General features: G+C 39.3%; 1 protein-coding gene across 2 annotated transcripts in view; it reads left to right on the top strand.

Moving 5' to 3' along the window:
• The window catches only part of BMPER (BMP binding endothelial regulator), a 251171-nt gene that overhangs the window by 144021 nt on the left and 85441 nt on the right, over nucleotides 1-21709 (top strand). For both annotated transcript variants that reach the window (XM_030308210.1, XM_032592428.1), the window contains exons 10-11: nucleotides 1139-1243; nucleotides 4507-4552. In XM_030308210.1, the coding sequence (XP_030164070.1) occupies nucleotides 1139-1243; nucleotides 4507-4552 (151 nt within the window). The remainder of the gene's footprint in view (nucleotides 1-1138; nucleotides 1244-4506; nucleotides 4553-21709) is intronic.

The following is a 21709-nucleotide window of genomic DNA, read 5'->3' on the forward strand; positions in this document are numbered from 1 at the left end:
GGTATTGTGTGCAAAGTGCTTTCAAGGCTCCTGTACAAAGGTTCCTTTATGTGATGAAGCCTAAAATAATTTACAGAGAGTCATCTTTGAAACGCCAAGTCCTAGAAATGTGCACACAGAGAATTTGGACTCGTCAGATGCCCTTTAGGACAGATTCAGTTAGGTCTTTGTTTCTCGAGAAATAAAAGGTTCTAGTAGTCCTTAAATAGCTTCAAAATGTGCGAAGGAAAAGGAAGAGGAGTCATCATCAAAATCTGAGATAGTTCCTCTGTTTTTAACAAATTTTTCTGCTTATATCTACAAACTCAGGAAGGAATCTTTGTTTTGTTTTCACATCCAACCCTTGTGCCTGTAATCTACTCTTGCATAAGCTAGGATGCACATCCCTGTGTGTTCTCCAGAGATACAGGGCTTCTTGTGGCTGGGTATTTGGCAACTGCATATTATAGATTCAATGAGCCAAAAATATTCCTCAAACAGCCCTTTCTGGGCTAGAAAATGTGTCCCAAGGTGCTATCTAGCTTTTAGGGAGGAAAGTATCAGACAGGCAGGGGCATGGTATCTCGGAGTATTCCATCTGGGCTCCACATATTTGGATGGCTTGCTGATCAAGTGTCTGCCTGGGCAATGAGAGTCCTGTGAATTAGCCTCTGTTCTTTGAATGGATCATACCCTGTGTGGTCCAGAACCATGTCACATGTGGGAATAAATTCACTACCTTTGTACATCTCAACTGCTGCTGCCTGGAATAGCTTAAACACTTCAGGTCTATCACACAGGAACATTAGACCTTTGCTACTGCATCATGTTCAACTCATGCTTGTCTTCCAGGGTGAAGCTAAGTAAACAATGTAGGAGGAGCACGATGCAAATATGGTTTGGTTAGATGCATAAGAATTCTTTTTATATCCTGGAAGGGGAACACACACACACACACACACACACACACACACACCTACACACCTACACACACCTTCAAATTGGGTAGGTGTAGATAGACACCTCAGAGTAATTTAGTCTGATGATGGATCTCTCACTCAGAGTAAGAAATGCTCTCCTTGGCAGAGAAATCCCAGCCTGTTGGATTAGTTCCCATCAGCCTCCAGCTGATACCAGAATCTTGTGCTCTCTCCCATAGGATGGAGAGATGTGGTCCTCTGTTAATTGCACCATCTGTGCTTGTGTGAAAGGCAAGACAGAGTGTCGAAAGAAACAGTGCGTTCCCATCAGCAGCTGCCCGCAGGTATGTCTGGAATGCAGGTTGATTTTTTCTTTACCTTCAGGTCTTGGGAAACGTCCTACCTGTGGCATGGCCACATGCCGTCTTCTGAACACAGAATCTAGATTTCCTGATACTTCTAGGTCCCCCAATAGCCACAAACCCCCTTTGCAAATTTCTCTCCTTCTTTTTTGCACTTCCCACCCAAATTCTAGCCTTGTAGGAAAATAGCTCCTACCTTACACTTGACCCAAGTCTCCTATTTCTCATTGACTTCTCCCACTTCTTTGTTTTAATGGCTCCAACTCCTGTTAGATCTGCTCTCTTGATCCTTTTGCTGGGTTTTCTGTTGAACACCATATTTTTCTCTTTTCTTTTTCCTCTTCCCAAATCAGAGATTTCTTCCCTTCGCCATTCAAAGTGTATGTAGTTGTTTATTAATAAACTCCCCAAGGGGTTTCTCTGGCCTAGCAGCACCCCCGACCCCTTTACTGACGTTCTCCCTCTCTAACCTTGGCCTCCACTGTAGCCCAAAATGGAAATAGTGCCCCTATGGAAATATCTCTTTTCAGAAACCCACAGTTCCAGCATGCTGAATAAAGCAATCATTATCTTCTATGGCTTGAGCTTCATTGAGTTCACCTCGGCAACTTGAAACCTTTCAAGGTTTTATGCATTTTGGGAAAATGTCAAACCTATTCAATACCTTCCAGTGAATGAAAAAATATATCCATATATTCAGGACATGTCCTCCCTTCTCTGTTATAGACAGCTTTTAATTTTATTCACATCTGTTATTATTATAAACAAAAAGTTGCTGTTTTTACTTGAGTGCCAAATGAGGCACAAAAAAACAACAGCTGTTGCTATTGCACAACTGAATGAAGGGGGGAGAGAAAAAAAGGGGGGAAAAAACCCTAATTAGTCTTGCTTTAAAAAGCCTCAGACATAAAACTGAAAATCTCCCATAAAAGAAAAAAAAAAAAAAAAGGGAGATACAATAAGTAGACTTGAACATGGTCTGCTTATAAATATTCATTGGGAAAAATGGGATCACATCATTTATGCCAGTCCTTGGGGAACCCTCACTGCTAATGAACTCCTGCAGCACATGTTGGTAATAATGGGCTTCCTTATTCTACAAGACAAAAACAGGATGCTGTGCCAACCTGGTGGCTCAAGTAACTAGCCCCAACAGGCAGTGGTGGAGTTTCCAGCTTTACTTGAGTCCTGCCACTTGTGGCAGGGTTGATGGGTTTCATTGTCCTCTTGCTGTGGGGAGGTCAGCGTTCTTTATGTCCGTGGCATCTTGTTAGCATCTCCTCTGTGGGGGCCTCATTTGAGCCAGGAGCATCCAGCTCTCCAAGTGCAGACCTTTCCTCCCCCTCCTGGTCTTGTCAAAGCTTGTCTGGGCCCGGCTCCTGCCCCAGGGGCCACCTTTCTGCTTCTAGGCATCTTTCCAGCCTTTCCTCCGGTTTACATTTTCCCTCCTCAGGGGCCAACATAGGACTTTGGAAGATAACTTAGTTCTACCATGGAAACCCTGTTAAATGCTTATTTCCCCTCCCTTGCATTGCCTGGGGAAATTTAATTTTTTTTTTTTTTTTTAAAGAAGCAGACTATATTCCCTGCTCTGTTCTTCCTGGCTACTGCGCCTCTTTTTTTTTCCAGAAGTGTGGGTGCCTTGTTGAAGGGTCTTATGGTTGGACTTCCTGTCCATCCTCCCCTGAAGCCCTCCCCAGAGGCGAAGGAGTGCCTTTTGTGAGAAGGCCTGTAGGGGGTTCCAGTGAGGACGGGTCATTATAACACTTCCATCTCATCATCACTGATGCATACTGAGACTTTCTGTATAGTCACAGGACATTACTCTGTTAATGTTGAGACCACCCCTCTGAGTTGAGTGCTGTTACTAGACCCTTCTTACCAGTGAGGTCACATGTCCGGAGTTTTACAACATATAACTTGGGAGCCTAGACTTCATAGCTTGTGCTTGATTTATTCCTTATATGATTCAGTGAGATTACCAGCCGCACTCAGTTCCAGGAGAAAGGAGATGGCAGTTTCTGCCAAGGTGCAGATGTGGGGGTTCATATAGTCACCCTCTATTAGGGCCTTGGTTCAAATTGTTCTGTACTCCCTCGAGGCCACTACTCCAGGGGGAGCCAGCCTCATTGATTTTGGCTAGAGCAGACCTCATTTGATCTTGTCCTCAGCTTCTTTCAGTCACAAGAAACTAAAAGGGGCCTCTGTGCCAAATAGAAATGAATAGAGCTTTAGGCAATGAAAATAGGTCCTAATGCCCCAAACCAAGGGAGAGCTGAGTGAGCTGAGAGACTAAGTTTTAAGTCGCAAAGTTGTCATAGCTTTTAATGTACCATTTTAGGCCTGGCTCTGCTGCAAAAATGAATTAGATGATGTTCTAGTTCCTCAATTATCAACCAGCATTTTTTAAGTCAGTATGATTTTTTTTTTTTCAGTACCTAAATCTATTCTATATGCAATTGATCAGTAGTGGCAATTGACCACATTTCTTTCTTTTTGTCTCTGAGCTTCATTGAGTCAGAGATAAGACAATGCCATTTTCTGATGTCGGCCCTGAGAGTATGTTTCCTTTTTTTAACGTCATGCATTAAAAAAAATGAGAAACAACGGAATATAGGAGATTACATTGTATTTCCAGAAAGGTAATGGAAAATTACTCAGCATTTCAAAACCCTCAGCTTCATTGGCTTTGACTGGATAACAGTGACTTAACATGGATAGCATACCACTTGATGAAAGAAGAAATCCTGAATGAATGTGATCTGCAGCACAGATATTGTCCATATCCATAGGCCTGTGCTTGGGTTATGATGTACTGTTTGGGCCCCTCCAACAAGCAAAGACAGAATGAAGGCCTTACATGGATCGAGACGTTGATAGACGATTCTCATTTTTATGTGTGTGCTTGGTCTCTTGAGGGCTAGTCTGGATATAAGTGAAAAGGTGTAATCCAGACTGTCTGCATCTTCCCTCCATGTGAAAAAAATCACACCAGTGAGTCCTTTAGATATTGTATTTCTCAGAGGATAAGAACAGGAAAGCTTTCTGAATGACTTTGCCTGGCGTTAGAACCTGATACTTCTAAGTTCATTTTCACTATCATCATCACCATCTGAGCATTGAGTTCAAATATAGCTCAGACTGATTTCATTAGTTGAACTGGTATTTTAAAAAGTTTTGTCTTCAGCGTGCCCTGTTTCTTAACATTAAGCTCTTGTGTTTTTTGTTTTTTTCCTCTTGATTAGGGTAAAATTCTCAACAGAAAAGGATGCTGTCCTATTTGCACTGAAAGTAAGTTTATTCCTTTGGAAATTGCTATTAATATTTGCTTCACCTTTTATAACTCAGCAAGAAAAATGGTGGTATAAGTTTTTGCACATTTTGTGTCTCTAGGTATGGGATGGGGTCATCCCACTTTTCTACAGACTTTAAATCAGTTGGAATCCCCTCTCAGAAGCACCACTGAATAGTTCCATTAGAGTTTGTTGCTAATAGAAATTTAGAAGTTAAATGGTCTGATGAGGTTTTAAGAAGGACCACATAACTTAATATGCATTTTAAGTAATAGCATCTGCAGTCATAGCAGTTAAGATGATATCCAGTAAAACAAACAATATACATAATCTAGGAGGGATTTTCCTTGTATCATTATAAAGCCAAACAGCCACACTTATTTCCTCCTCTCCAACCCCACCCTCTTTACCATTTCACCTTGGCACATTTGGTGCTGCTATTGGCAGAGTTAAACAAGAGGTCTTTAGGGTGGCAATGGTTTGGCCATCCTGTTATTTTTTTAATGTCTATTTATTTATTTTGAGAGAGAGAGAGACAGAGGCAGAGACAGAGTTCACGCTTGTGTAAGCAGGGGAGGGGCAGAGAGAGGGAGAAAACAGATTAGTGTTTCTCTCCTCTGCCAGCATGGAGCCCAACATAGGGCTTGATCCCATAAACCGTGAGATCATGACCTGCACTAAAATTAAGAGTCAGCTGCTTAATTGACTGAGCCACCCAGGCACCCCAATCCTGTTCTTTTTAACTGAGTTCTGGAAGGTTCTCTCCCCAAAATGGCTTATTCTGAAAGCTGACTGAGACTGCACTGCTAATCACTCAGAGCATAGCAACAAGTTCAGTGTTACCCCACATGTGGACATATGACTAGCAAATTGCCATTTTAGTCCTCTTCAAATTCATATGGCGTTGAGACAGCTTGCACTTTATCTATTTATTATTTGTTTATTTATTTATTTATTTTAGCTTCGTGTGTGCAGCTTTATAATTCAACATCTGAATACACTACAAAGTAATTACCACAAGTCTAGTTATCATCCATCACCACAGAATTAACCTTCTTCATCCATTTCATACACATACCTTTCCCCCATCACCTTCCCCTCTGGTAACCACTAGTCTGTTCTCTGTATTTCTGAGGTTTTTAAAAATTTTATTTGTTTCTTTGCTTTCGATTATACATATGAGTGAAATCACGTGGTATTTATCTTTCTTCATCTGACTTATTTCACTTAGCATAATACCCCCAAGGTCCATCTGTGTTGTCACAAATGCAAGATTTCATTCTTTTTGATGGCTGAATGATATTCCATTATAGAAATATACCACATCTTCTTTATCCATTCATGTATTAGTAGACACTTAGATTGTTTCCATATCTTGGCTGTTGTAAATAATGCTGCAATGAACATAGAAGTGCAGATATATTTTCAAATTAGCATTTTTGTATTCTTCAGAAAAATACCCAGATGTGGAATAGCTGGGTCATATGGTAGAATTTCCTGAAGAATCTCTATACTATTTTCCACACTGGTTACACCAATTTACACTCCCACAAACAGTGTACGAGGATTGTTTTTTCTCCACATCCTCTCTAACACTTGTTATTTCTTGTCTTTTTGATAATTGCCACTCTAGCAGCTGTTAGGTGATATCTCATTGTGGTTTTGATTTTCATTTCCATAACAATTAGTGATGTTGAACATCTTTTCAAGTGCCTGTTGGCCACCTGGATGTCTTCTTTGGAGAACCGTCTATTCAGAGCGTTTGCCCATTTTTTAAATTGGGTTCTTTGTTTTTTCATTGTTGAGTTATATGAGTTCCTTATATAGTTTGAATATCAGCTCTATGGTATGCAAATATCTTCTCTCATTCAGTAAGTTGTCTTTTCATTTTGAAGATGGTTTTCTTTGTTGTGCAGAAGATTTTTAGTTTGATGTAGTCCCACTTGTTTATTTTTGCTTCTGTTTACCTTGCTTTTGGAGTCAGATTCACAAAGAATCCCTAAGACATGTCAAGGAGTTTATTGCCTGTGTTTTCTTCTAGGAATTTTGCAGTTTCAGGTTCCACATTGAAATCTTTAAACCCAGTTGAGTTAATTTTTTTTCTTTTTTTTTTATTATATGAAATTTATTGTCCAATTAGTTCCCATACAACATCCAGTGCTCATCCCAAACGATGCCCTCTTCAATGCCCATCACCTACCCTCCCCTCCCTCCCACTCCCCATCAACCCTCAGTTTGTTCTCAGTTTTTAAGAGTCTCTTATGCTTTGGCTCTCTCCCACTCTAACCTCATTTTTTTTTCCTTCCCCTCCCCCATGGGTTTCTGTTAAGTTTCTCAGGATCCACATAAGACCATATGGTATCTGTCTTTCTCTATATGGCTTATTTCACTTAGCATAACACCCAGTTGAGTTAATTTTTGTGTATAGTAAAGATAGAGGTCTAGTTTCATTCTTTTGCATGAAGCTCTTCAGTTTTCCTACAGTCATTTATTGAAGAGATTGTCCTTTCTCCATCTTATGTTCTTGGCTCCTCTGTCATACATTAATTGTCCATTTATGTATAGGTTTGTTTCTGGGCCCTCAGTCCTACTCCATTGATCTGCATGTCTGTTTTTGTACCAAAAAAATATGATTACTATAGCTTTGTAGTATAGTTTGAAATCAGGGAGTGTGATACCTGCAGTTTTGTTTTTCTTTCTCAAGATTGCTTTGGCTGTTTGGGGTCTTTTGTGGTTCCATACAAATTTTAGTATTATTTGTTCTAGATGTGTAAGAAATGCATTTTGATAGGGATTGCATTAAATCTGTAGATTGCCTCAGGTAGTATGGGCATTTTAACAATATTAATTCTTCTAATCCATGAATATGAAATATCTTTCCCTTTATTTGTGTCTCCTTCAATTTCTTTCATCAGTGTCTTATAGTTTTCAGTGTACAGTTAAATTTATTTCTGGATATTTTATTCTTTTTGATGCAATTGTGAGTGAAAAATTTTTAAAAATTCTCTTTGTGATGTTTTGTTATTAGTGTGCAGAAATGCCCAGATTTCTGAATACTGATTTTGTACCCTGAAAGTTTACTTCATTCATTCATTAGTTCTAATTTTTTTTGGTGGATTCTTTAGGGTTTCCTCTATATAGTATCATGTCATCTGCAAATAATGATAGTTTTTCTCTTTCCTTTCTGATTTGGATGATTTTTATTTCTTTTTATGGCCTAATTGCTTTGGGTAGTCCTTCCAGTACTACGTGGTGAGAGGGGCATTCTTATCTGGTTCCTGATCTTAGAGGAAAAACTTTTAGCTTTTCGTGGTTGAGTATGATGTTAGCTGTAAGATTGTCATATATGACTTAATGTTGAGGTATATTCCCTCTGTATACACTTTGCTGAAAGTTTTTATCATAAATGGATGTTGACTTTTGTCAAATGATTTTTTTGCATCTATTGAGATTATATTATTTTTATCCTTCATTTTGTTAATGTGATGTATCACATTGATTGATTTGTGGTTGTTGAATACATCCTTGCATCCCTGGAATAAATCCTACTTGATTGTGTGTATGATCCTTTTAATGTGTTTTTGGATTTGATTTGATGATGTTTTGTTGAGGATTTTTACATCTATGTTTATCAAGGATATTGGCCTGTAATTTCCTTTTGGGTGGTGTCCTTATCTAGTTTTGGTATCAGGGTGATGGTAGCCTTAAAAATGTGTTTGGAAGCTTTTCCTCCTCTTCAATTTTTTAGAAAATTTTGAGAAGAATAGGTATTGAATCTTCGAACGTTTGGTAGAATTCACCAATGAAGCTCTCTGGTCCTGAATTTTTGTTTTGGGGGAGATTTTTGATTATTGTTTCAATTTCCTTACAAAAAATTCATCTATTCAGAATTTATATTTCTTCATGATTTAGTCTTAGAGGATTGTATGTTTCTAGGAATTTATCCCCATTTCTTCTAGGATATTCAGCTTGTTGTCATATAATTGTTGATAGTAGTTTCCTATCATCCTTTATATTTCTCTGAGGTCAATTTTAACTTTTCCACTTTCATTTATGATCTTATTTCTTTGAGTCTCTTTTCTTTTTTTTCTTGGCTCGTTTAGCTAAGGGTTTGTCAATTTTATTTATTTTTTCAAAGAACCAGCTCTTAGTTTCATTGATCTTTTTAATTGTCTTTTTAGTCTTGATTTCATTTATTTCCACTGTGATCATTATTATTTCCTTCCTTCTACTAGTTTTGGGCTTTGTCCTTTTTTTCAGTTCCTTTAGTTATAAAATTAGATTGTTTATTTGAGATTTTTCTTGTTTCTTGAGATAGGTCTGTATTGCTGTGAACTTCCCTCTTAGAACCACTTTTGTTGCATTGCATAGGTTTTGGTATGCTGCATTTCTGCTTTCACTTGTCTAGTTATTTTTGGATTTTTCCTTTGATTTCTTTGATGACTTATTGGTTGCTAAGTAGCATGTTGTTTAATCTTCATGTTTTTGTATTTCCCTTTTTTTCTTGTAATTAATTTCTAGTTCCATACTATTGTGGTTGGAAAAGATACTTGATATGATTTCAATTTTCTTGAATTTATTGAGACTTTTATGGTTCAACATGTGCCCTGTCCTGGAGAATGTTCCATGTGTACTTGAGAAGAATGTGTATTCTGCTGGTTTTGGAAGGAATGTTCTGTATAATACCTAACTATTAAGTCCATCTGGTTTAATGTGTTATTTAAGGCTGATGTTTCTTTATGGATTTTTTGTCAGAATGATCTATCCATTGATGAAAATGGGATATTAAAGTCTTCCATTATGGTATTTCTTTCAATTTTTCCCTTTAGTTCTGTTAATATTTGCCTTATATATCTTGGTACTCCTATGTTGGGTACATATATATTTCTAAGTGTTACATGTTATGATGTAACATTTAATATAAACTTAATAAATCGTTTAATATAAATAAACATGACATTAACATAAAGATGTTATATCTTCTCTCTGCATTGACACTTTTATTTTTATGTAAATACCCTTCTTTGCCTTTTATTACAGTCTTTGGGTTTTTTTTAAATTTTTTTTAACATTTATTTATTTTTGAGAGAGAGAGAGAGATAAAGCACAACAGAGGAGGAGCAGAGAGAGAGAGGGAGACACAGAATCCAAAGCAGCCTCCAGGCTCTGAGCTGTCAGCACAGAACCTGATGCGGGGCTTGAACTCACGGACTGTGAGATCTGGACCTGAGCTGAAGTCAGCCACTTAACCAACTGTGCCACCCAGGCACAGTCTTTGTTTTAAAGTCTATTTTGTCTGATATGAATATGACTACTCCAGCTTTCTTTTCATTTTCATTTGCATGGGATATGCATGGGATATCTGATATGATAGTTAGTCTATGTGTGTCTTAATTCTGAAGTGAGTTTCTTATACTCTCTTGTAGGCAGATAGTTTTCTGAAGTGTTTCATCAAAAGGGGAGTATTAATAATGTCACTGTCAAAGTGTTTTAATGTATAAGCAGGATTAACAAATCCATGAAATCAATTAGAAAGTATTTTATAAACTAGTTAACCTTAGAGAAGTGGGCTTAGATGATGGCTGAAAGCAGCTTTCATGTGGGCACAAGTTTGTTTATTCCACATGTTTAAAATCAGAGTTTATAGCTAAAAGGTATCCTGGCGTTTTGTTTTTTTTTTTTGACAATAGATACGTATGTGATATATTATAAATATATTTGTTGTATATATATCACACTATCTATGATAGAGAGCTATTAAACAATTATACATTATACACGAGATAAAAATGTTGATTGAATTAATGAAAATGAAATTGTAGATTTAGTAAAATAATTTTTATTTAAAGAGAATGACATACATAAAACAACTCAAAGAAAGCCAACCAAGTATGCCTTAGTAGAGCCCAACAGTTAGTGCAGGAAGAAGAACTACCTATGACTAACACACCAATTGATTTCAAAATGTGTATAAATTATTACATTTAATCAACCTCCCAGAAACTCTGTGAGGAAACTTTATTTATGGATGGTCTGGAGGCTACCTCCAGCTTCTTTCCTTTCTAGATGAGCAGAGTAGAATTTAAATTGGTGAAGTTTTCCTCTATAGCCATGTCAGTGAAGATGTTTGCATTTCTCTAGAAAGCATTTCCTTATTAAAGCAGACAAAGTTCAGAGGAACTCCTAGCTAAGCTTTTCAATTTGTGTGAGCACAGATAAGTTACATCTGCTAATCACAGTGCTGTCAGGCAGGATCATTGCTTATCAGTTTAATAAAAACATTGGAATAGTCTTGTGCAGAAACAGCACAAATCTTGAATTATCTGACTTTATTTTACAAGAATCAAGGTGATTATTGAGATAGTTGAAAAAAAAGTTACATTTCATTATTAGTTTATCCACTATGAACTAGCCTTGCCAAACCTATAACAATGGTGGTTTATCAGAAAAAAAATGAGAAAAAGAATAGAAGGATGGACATGACAAAATAATACCAAGTTTTTAACAGGTCATATTAACTATTGTATTTGTAAACCTTATGTCACTAAGAGAGGCAATTGGCAAAGGACAAAACCATCCAGCTGTTGGGGCACCGGGGAGACCATTGACCCTGTGCACCTGCATCCAGCAGGTCAGTGCGGGAAGAGCCCAGGCATGTGGTTCTTGGTCCAAATCTACGTGATATCATCAGATGGCTATTTCTCAATTTCCTTTGGTGTCCTTTCCATCTGTTTACTCTCTCTTGCTCTCCAGCAGTTCTTCCACCGATGCTATAAAACACATTCTGTTGGCAAGGTTTATTTACTTAGATTGAGTTAAGAGATGGGATGACTTCCAATTTTTTTAAGCAGTGCCCAGATTTTCCTAACACATTCAGGGAGACATATTCTGATGTCCCTTAGCTGTGGCCTAAAGATATTCTATTTTGAAATTCCTTTGGCATTATATCCAGGATCCAGAACAAACTCTGGGCTCATTTTTTCCTAATCTGTCATTTACAAAAGCTCTTCTTACATATGGGTTTCTAGAGAAGACCAACGAAGTACAAACTAAGTCTAGTGTTTTCTATAATGAGAAAAGTGACTGATTTCTATCTTATTCAAACAAAATCACACACAGCCATACACACCCTATTAGTTGCTGCAATTTTCAACTTCAGTGCTATGTAGTTTGACTAGGTAATTCTTTGTTGTGGGCTATGTCCTGCACATTGTATGCTGTTTGGTAGCATCTCTGATCTCTATGAACTAGAGGCCAGTAGCACTTCTCTCCTGGAGATTTTGGCAATCAACAGTGTCTCCAGACATTGCCAAACGTCCCCTGGGGGTCATTTGCGACCCCCTTCCCTGGGCAAATGGTTGAGAATGATCGATACTCTTAACAAGGATAACAGCAGGGTGAATGCAGACATGAACACCTGTGGTACATGTAACGTACTCTCAACACCCAATGAGTAGATGAAGTAGGAGAACAAACCTGGTATAAAAACGCAGACTAGAAGCCTCTGGATTTAGTTGAGTGTGTTTATATTTTCATTGTTTAGCCCTCCAAAAAAATTATAAAGGCGTAATTAATCTTGACTGGTTAAAAGTCACCATCTTTGCTTTAGTTGCTAGGAAGCTAGAAATAAATTTGTAGCCCACCTCTAATAGCATGCAGCTTTTGAGTAACAAGTGACTCCTTACTTTGTCTTAAATGTCTCCCCTTATGTGATTTGAATCATTTAGTATGTATGCCCATAAGCTATTCACAATCCTTCTTGGAAGGAGGCAAGAATAAATACTTAGATTCATATATAGTTTCATACACAAATGAAAAGGATTGATTATATGGCTTCAAATAGTCTAAAACTTACTTTGATTATCTGTTGTCATTAAATGAGTGTCACAGGGGCGCCTGGGTGGCTCAGTCAGTTAAGCGGCTGACTTCAGCTCAGGTCATGATCTGGCGGTCCGTGAGTTCGAGCCCCGCGTCGGGTTCTGTGCTGACAGCTCAGAGCCTGGAGCCTGTTTCAGATTCTGTGTCTCCCTCTCTCTGACCCTCCCCGTTCATGCTTTGTCTCTCTCTGTCTCAAAAATAAATAAACGTTAAAAAAAAATTAAAAAAAAATAAATGAGTGTCACATTATTTCCGGCACAGGTGACACTGAATTGTCTGTTTCTAAAATCCCGCCTAATTGCTGCCTTATTGACTGGGTTAGTCTGTCTTGGTAGTGTTTGGGGCTCTTGCAGACCCCTGAAAAGAATAGCAAAGAGGAAACTTGAGGTAAATGTGTAGAACATTTTCACAGGCTTCTCTGCGAAAGTAGTAATTTGCAATTCATTAGGTAAAAAGCAGCAATTAGGCTAAACCTTGTTGTACTCCCCGTAGTAGAGCCATCTTTGTGGGGTTGATCTGAAAGGGCAATGATAATTCTATCAAAATAAAAAAAAAGTCATATTAAAATCAGACCTGAAGGAAGAATGAAAAGCATTGTTGTCTTTTAATAACATGGACGTTCTCTCTCCTTGTCCAAATGAAAAGAATTAAATCTGGTTTGGGTGATTTATTTAAAATAAAATATTTGAAGTAAGCTAAATAAACTTTATAAAGCTTTCATGCAAATACTGTTTCTTGCCAAAGTAAGAGCTATAGCCTAGAGCGGATCCCACTCTGCCTGTGCTGGGCGTCACAGGACTGTGAACTGGGTGCCAAGAAGGCCACTGTCTGTTGTGCATGTAGCACTTGGTTTAAGTAAAATGCTATCTTACTGTGAGTTGGCAAAGTAGTAGGTGAAAGCTTGACCTAACCACCCAACAGCGAGGCTTGAATCGGATAAATTCTTTGCTGGCAGAATGTCAGTTTTCAGGCATGGAAATAATACTTAGTGGCAAAGTTTTCATTGATAAGAGAGGGGTGCGTGTGTGTGTGTGTGTTTGTGTGTGCGTGTGTAGACAGGGAGAGAGGGAGGGAGAGACAGAGACAGAGAGACACGGACTCTGAGAGAGAATTAAATCTCTTAACCATCTACAAGACCAGAGGCAATGAAAGGCAGCCCAGATGTGGATGCCCAAACTCAGACCCCATAGATTCAATAAGCTGTGCCTGTAGCTACATTAGCCCTAACCATCAGAATCCCAACTCAAAAGGAAAGTTCAAGATTACATAACACAAAGGCGGGTACAGTATACTGAGCACAGATGTGCGTTTAATTGACATAACCTCAGCTACACGTCCCACAAGTAACAGGAAATATCAGATTTCAGCAACTCAGGGTGCAAGGAGGCTCACAGTTGCCAGGTGACTTTTTAAACCCTCCCCCAGGGTTAGTTTCCAGCTGTGCACAGCATTAGTGTGCCTGCTCTCAGAGAGGGCCCTGCCTGCTGCGTGCACCCAGGACAGGGGCTGTGGAATTTCTCTGGTTGGTTTTGGCACACCTTACTTAACTCCCTGGGCATGCCTACAGGTATCTCCAATTAAAGAGTGGCTGTAGGAGGGGGACTGCAACAACAATTTAACCAAACTGTGACCTCGAGGCCCACTTTATGAGAAATCTCCACTGACAGAGGTTCTGCAAATTAGTAATTCTGTGTTGGAGCAAGGTTTCTGGCCCCTGAGACTGTAGGCAACTCCAGGTCCCTTAACGCCAAGGGTCTGTCCTTAACTCAGGAAAGCAAGGAAATTTGAAACCAGAGCTCAAGATGCTTGTAGAATAAGAAATTGGGGTGATGACTTTAACCCTGCCAAGGAGGTGTTAAGCTAAGTGGCCAGTGAAGTTTCTGCCGGAGCATCTGGAGTTGGGTTTGTCACCACTCCTGAGGCTCAACCAGCAGACAGAGGTGGCAAATAAAACCCAACTGTGTCACACGTGGTGGCTAGGAAATCCCACACCAGCAGGAGAAGCGTTGGAAGGGACATGAGGATACCAGTTTGTTGTCTGGTTTTTTTTTTTGCTGTTCTGTTGTAAGGGATACCATTACTTTACAATTTCTGGCCATGGGTTGGTGAAAAGCTGAAAGAGGGGCCTGAGGTTATCAGGGGTCATCTTTTATCCACCCCTGTTGTAGTCCATACAGGGCGTAAGTACTCGGTAAGTTCTGATGGTTTAGTTAACAGTCATCATCATCATCATCAAATAATAATGGCAAGAAACACAGGAGCAGCAGCAGCAGCTAATATTTATTTAGCGTCTGCTGTGTCTAACCACTTTCGTGGGCTGTCTCGTTTGATCTTCTTTATTTGATACTCACAGCCATTTTATAGTCAAGTGATGTTATCAATTCCATTTTAAAGCTGAGGAACTGAGGCTTAGTGGTAAAGAAGTATGCCTAAGGTAAGTGTGGAGCCTGAATTCCTTTAGTGAAATCTGGCCCCAGGGCCTGGGCTGGAATATCTACCATTGCCTTATTTGTCATTTTATACAGTTTAACAACCAGTTGCAATTGGGAAAGGAAGAGAAGGTCCGGAGGGCTTTATAAAGGTCAAGGATTAGAAATTGGAGAAGGATGTTAGGAGGAGTTTCCAATTTAATAGCATTTCCCTCCACCCTACCCTGGAGGAAATGCCCACTTAAGTGCCCAGGCTTTCATCTACGTGGTGACACCTCCATGCCTGCTTGGGTGCAGAGTGGTGATAGTTGGTGTTCTCTGTACTCCACTGACAAATCATACTGGCTTGGTTTTCCATGTCCACTCAGTTTTCCAGATTCCACCCCACCCCCCACCCCCCCGTCTGGCAACTCAGGGTTGAGGTATTTTCAGTGATAAGTGAAGACCTTTCCAAATTTTCGTACTTACAGTATTAAAATACTATAGTTTTAAACTTGAAATAACTGTGTAGAATTTCCACCAGGAGTAAGAAAGAAGAGTAGAGTTGCTCTGTCACTCAAACTCATCACCATTTCAGCATCAAAGAATTGTATAAATGAATGAACCTTTATTATGGGGTCAACCTTTTCACCTTCCAGGTGAGGAAACCGAGGCTCTTTGGTAATATTAACTGGAAGAGCTGAATGACAACCTGTTTTGTTGTTGTTGTTGTTGTTGTTGTTGTTGTTGTTGTTAACTTTCTAGTCCAATATTCATTCTTACATAACATATGGCCTCCTTGGGTCTTTGCTTAGGAAAATATTCTTTATTTTTATTTTTTTAATGTTTATTTTTGAGAGAGAGAGAGACAGAGTATGAGCAGGGGAGGGGCAGAGAGAGAGAGGGAGACACAGAATCTGAAGCAGGCTCCAGGCTCTGAGCTGTCAGTACACAGCCCAACTTGGGGCTAGAACTCATGAACTGTGAGATCATGACCTAAGCAGAAGTCGGACACTCAACTGACTGAGCCACCCAGGTGCACCAGGAAAATATTCTTTTTTTTTTTAATGTTTATTTTTGAGAGAGACAGAGTGTGAGTGGGGGAGGGGCAGAGAGCGAGGGAGACACAGAATCCAAAGCAGGCTCCAGGCTCTGAGCTGTCAGCACAGAGCCTGACACAGGGCTCGAACCCACAAACCGTGAGATCGTGACCTGAGCCGAAGCCGGATGCTCAACCTACTGAGCCACCCAGGCGCCCCTGAAAGAATATGTTTTGAACAGAAAAAGATATATAAATTCATTACTAGACATCTGGTACATTTAATCAAGGCTGCCATCTTGAATTTTGGAAAAAGATGCATATACCCGGTTTTGACTGAAAGAACTGGTGACTAAACCCCCTTAGCATTGGTGTACCTAAAATACAGTGAAGTGACCAAACAATATAGACCCTAGATTCTGAAATGAATATTTCACTTTACAGAAAACACTGTATAATAAATTATGCATTACTGTATGCAAAGCCGAGGCAGATTTATTCCTCTCTGGAGGTCACGTCTACTAAGAGCAAAACAAGAACAACAAAAACTGCTACATCTCTTGCCACTAAAATTGGTCCTATTGCCAGTAAAGATTTATTGGGTGTAAGTCTGTGTCAGTCTGTGTTGTGATGAACATTCTCTGTATATCCTGTCCTCTGATCCTCACAATGATCCACGGAGTAGAAGCTCCATTTTACAAATGAGAGATCTAAGAGTCTGAAAAATAAATAGGGTGAGGGCAGCTGATACGCTGCTCTATGGGACTCCAAAGCCAACACTTATGAGAACTATTCTGTGTTCTCTGTTGACTACATTTTTATTCGTTTAGAGGTTTGCCTCCAAACATACATGAAGTTTGCCAGTTTCTTTTCTCTCTGCATGACTAGCGGCTTCTGTTTGAAAGCACTTGTATTTGCTCACCTTTTAAAAACGTATCTACATTTATTAGGTCACTTAACCTCCAGTCTCTTGGGTTACAACACTTGAGTTCTAACCTTCCCTGGGAGTTTGGAGAAATGACTCACTAGCTGCACTATGTAGTTCCTTTTGATGTGAAGTTTTTATTTATGAGTACTATCATTCTTTCTTCTCATCACAATCCCTTCTTACTACTCTCCGCCCCCAGCCACTCTGCCCCTGCTCCACTCCTCTGCTCTGCCTTTCCACATCTGTTCTGAGAACACATATCTCTTCTCCTTTTATTTTTCACCTTCTCATCCTGTGAGCTCACAGCTCTGCCTCCACAGCACCCCTCCTGGAGTTGCTCTCTCATTCAGGTTTCTGATTTCTGAGGACCTTCACATACGACTTCTTGACAAGATGTTAATATGGTAGATCTCAGCTCCTAATTTTTTTGGAGACCACATTCTTCCAAAGTACTGCATTTGAATTTTATTAACAGTTGCTACCATTGATTCTCTTAATTGTGTTGGTTGGGAGTTGGATGGAGAAATGAACGGCTGATTCCAACCCCTATCTGTTGACTGAATTCTGGCACCCCCATTAACCCAGCTGCACAGATTTGGGACCTTAATGTTATTTCTCATCGTTTTGGCCTTTGTCCCCCACGTTGCTAATAAGTCATCAAATCTGCTTGATTGTCTCTTTGTGTTGTTTTTCTAATAAATAATTCCCTTCCCATTTCCATAGCGGCCAGAGCTTTCACCTATTGACTGCAACTAACCTCTGTCTTTTCTCCTTCAGCCCTTTCTGTAGGGCCCTGGCCTTCACAAGAACTCCGGCTTCCTTCACCGTCTCTCGCAGTTTCCCAAAGTTTGTTTTATAAAACACTAGTGCCGAGGAAGCGTAATGAATAATATTTCAAAACAAGCTTCTGTGATTAAATACATGAGGAAAATGCTGGGTCAAGTAAACTTAAATATGTCTCTTTGCTGCGGAATTGGCAGGGTCCTTTATATGCCAATGTGCAGGGTAAACTTTCAGGAGGGTGATAGACTATGGAGTACCTCCTGAACTAATTTGAGCTGCCGAGATTTTTTTTTTATTTCTACTTATTTTGGCAGAGTCACAGGCAGGATTGATGTTTCATAGGGAACACATTAAGGAATGTTGGTTCTTTGGAATATATTTAAACTTTTCATGCTGGCAATAAATCTCAGGCCAATTGATTTAGACGTTTTGGGTGTCTCACATCTCCCGAAGTAACTCCCCACTCTGGTCAGATCGGTGTCCTGCTCTTCTGCAAGCTGCCCCGTGACTTGATGAACATTCTTCTTTTGGCCTAGAAGGCTTACTCTGTTGTAGCCCCAGATCTACACTTTATATGTCTTTTATAGATGGACTCAACTCACGTTGTCTTTTCAACAAGTCTATGTTTTACATGTATGCTGCAGTCTTATCCAGCCCTATTTTCACCAGCAGTGGATATCGACTTGCTGGATTTGCATACTATTTATAATAATAAAACTAATAGTAACTACTCTCTGAGCATCTATTACATTCTCAGCGCTTTTCCAATACTGTCTTTATCTTTATAACCAACCTGAAAGGTAATTGTTTTTAGAACCATGTTATAGGTGAACAAACTTGAGGTGATACTAGGTAATCTGTGCACGATTTTGTAGTCTTTAAGTGGCAAGACTAGGATGCAAACCCAGGACTGTCTTCAATGCAACATATTTCATGTTTGCAAAGCTCTAAAGTGAGATTAACTTACAGATTGAAGCCCACCTCTTTCAGCTCAGGTGCACAGCCCTCAAGTGATAAATAATAATTTCTAGTTTATAGACAGCAGACATATTAAGGTCAGAGCTTGGATGGCAAGAGAGACAAAGCTGAATCTTCTCTAATAAGTTTGATGAGTTTCCAGTATTCTGGAAGGCCCTCTGGAGGAAATGGATAAAAAGCTGGTACAGACCGAGTTTAGGAATGTGTAATGTAGTTGGGGAGATGAAATATAAACATATCAAATAAGAGAACCATATAATATCATTTATAATTAACTTCTAGATAGTGTTCTTAAGCTAAAGGTGATGGATTCCTTGATCAGTCTTGGGACAGAGAGTCCATGAACCTCTACATTTGAGTGGATACGTTTCTGTGCATTTGGGAGGAAGAATGTCTCACACATTTCTTCAGATCCCTAAAGAGCTTTGTGATCCCGGCTAGTTAACAACAACTGAGCAGGATGCTGTGTACAGGGTACAAGTGGAGGCATCAAGTGGTGATGAGGAAGGCACTGGCCTCAGAGCTGCAGAGCTGGGTTGGACTCTGTCTTTACTGCTTTTGGCCGAGTGACCACGGGCAACATGGCAATGTCTCTGAATGCATTGCTAAGAAATTAGGGTAATAATATACAGCGTGCAGAGAAGTAGTGAGGATTAAAGGGGATAGCCAAAATGTGGAAAGCATCTGGCATGGTTCCTGGCATAAACTAGTCACTTTAGACTACTCACCTCAGCTATCACTAAATGTATTAGTCTCCTATTGCTGCTATAACAAATTACCGCAGACTTTGTGGCTTGAGACAACACATATTGTTCTGAAGATCAGAATCTGAAGTGGTTCTGAATGGGCAGAATCAAGGTATCAGCAGGGCTGTGTTTCTTCTGGAAGCTCTGGTGGAGAACCCGTTTGTTTGTTTGTTTCATCTTTTTTAACACCTAGAGGCTTTTAACACCTTTTTGGCTTGAGACCCTGTTCTGTCTTCAAAACCAGCGATGGCAAGCTGAGTCCACCTTGTGCTATGTCACTGTGACGCTCATTTTTCTGCCTTTCTCTTTCACTTCTGAGGATGCTTGTGATAATGTTCATCCTGCCTGGATTATCCAGGATAATCTCTCCATCTCAAGGTCAGCTGATTAACAGCCTTAATTTCATCTGCAGCCTTAATTCCTTTTTTTTGAGAGCATTAATGAATGATCTAATTAGTTAACTGGTTAAGGAAATCCTGTTGATAACCTGCTGTATGTTAGTCATTACCCATCTATTTTAGTAAGTTCAGTGTGGGCAGTTTAGCTTTTTCTACTAGCATGTATTCTTTAATTAATGAACCCATTCATTCAACAAATATTTATGGAAAGCTAACTTGTATTATAGCGGGCATTGCTGTGAGTAATGCAAGATGAATCCATGTAATACGTATGTATATACCTCCAACTCACGAGGAAGTGTGCCAGGCACTGAGAACAGAACTTACATATAGGGAGTTTAAAACCTGATTTGGGAGTTAAGGGTACATTCTAACTATAAGTTATGGAAGAAATTGATTTATCATAAGTCTGCAGTGGATTTGGTGGTGACATTTTTAACCCTCAAACTGAAAAACATAATGCATCTGTAGGATGGAGCATTTGAAGTTAAGGCTGTCCCAGATAATCTGAACCATTGGTCAGTTTTGCTTGGGGGACTTAGAGGGATGCTGCGTCATTGGGGAAGGCACTGTGCGGAGTTGGCATTTGAACCAGGAAGTGAAGGATCCATGTACTGTGAACTGTCAAGTGTGGGACAGGCATAGGCTACTGCAGGGGGGAAGGTGAGAGGAAGCACTGGGCTCCGTTGGGGAGGCCCTAGAAAGTCAGCCATGGCTTTGGAGTTAGGTGTATTTCAGATTAGATCCTGAAGGTATGGACTGCTTTCTTTGATTTTCTGTTTGAGCCTGGTGAGTATATGGAAAATATGTGTGAAAAGAACTTTACATTCTTAACGGTATCCCTACTCAACTTAATATATGTGTGTGTGTGTATATATATATATATATATATATATATATATATATTCCTATATATATATATTCCTATATATATATTCCTATATATATATATTCCTATATATATATTCCTATATATATATATATATACACACACACACTATATATTCCTATATATATACACTATATATACCTCTATATATGTATACATATATATATATACACATATACATGTATATATAGTGTATATATAGGTATATATAGTATATACTATATATATGTACACGATATATACTATATACACTATATATACGTATATATACATATATACGTATATATACTATATATATACGTATATATGTATGTATATATATGTATATGTATGTATATATATGTGTATATACATGTATATACATATATGTATATATATGTATATATAGTGTGTATATATATATAGTGTGTATATATATATGTATATTAGTTTCAGGTGCCTACTCAACTTTTGAAAATCAGTTTTTCTTATATAGATTTGTAAGTCTGTCTGGTGAATTATAGATTTGTAGAAAGAAACCTACTACCGGCTTTCTGCTCACCCTCGCCCCCATTTGCACAGTAAAGTTAGATTAAATTTTTAGTTAAGAAGACAAAGATGCAAAATCTTCTAGGAATCCAGGTGCCGCTTGTTGGAGCATCTGTTGGCTCCTGGAGTGCGCAGGGCAACAGCTGTCAGGGACACCTGTGCGTGAGGCCAGAGCCTCCTGCGTGCAGAAGTTCAGTTTCTGCTGGGGCACTCACAGCCTTTTTATGTCAGAGGCTTACGTCATGTTCAGGGGGAGCGTAGAGCAACAGCATCAGGGCTTGTGTTAAGGGCAGTGTTTCTAATCCCAGCCTTTCCCGGTTCTTTACCCAAATTTGGCACATCATCACGAAGCTTACCCACCTGGGGTTCCCTGCATGACCCAAGGACCCAGAGTCCCACAGGGCCTGATTCCCTGCAATTTGTGTTGAGAAACGTTTAAAGCCGTTTTTTATTTGATAGACTTTCTTGTGGTTAGGACACTTCTGGAAATGTGCTGATCTGTATGGTGCTGTGGTGCCATGAGTAGGGGAAACCATCCTCTTTGCAGGAGAAAAGAACTGAGGATGAGAGTCATTTTCTA

Source organism: Lynx canadensis, chromosome A2 (assembly GCF_007474595.2).
Source record: "Lynx canadensis isolate LIC74 chromosome A2, mLynCan4.pri.v2, whole genome shotgun sequence".
Classification (NCBI taxonomy): Eukaryota; Metazoa; Chordata; class Mammalia; order Carnivora; family Felidae; genus Lynx; species Lynx canadensis.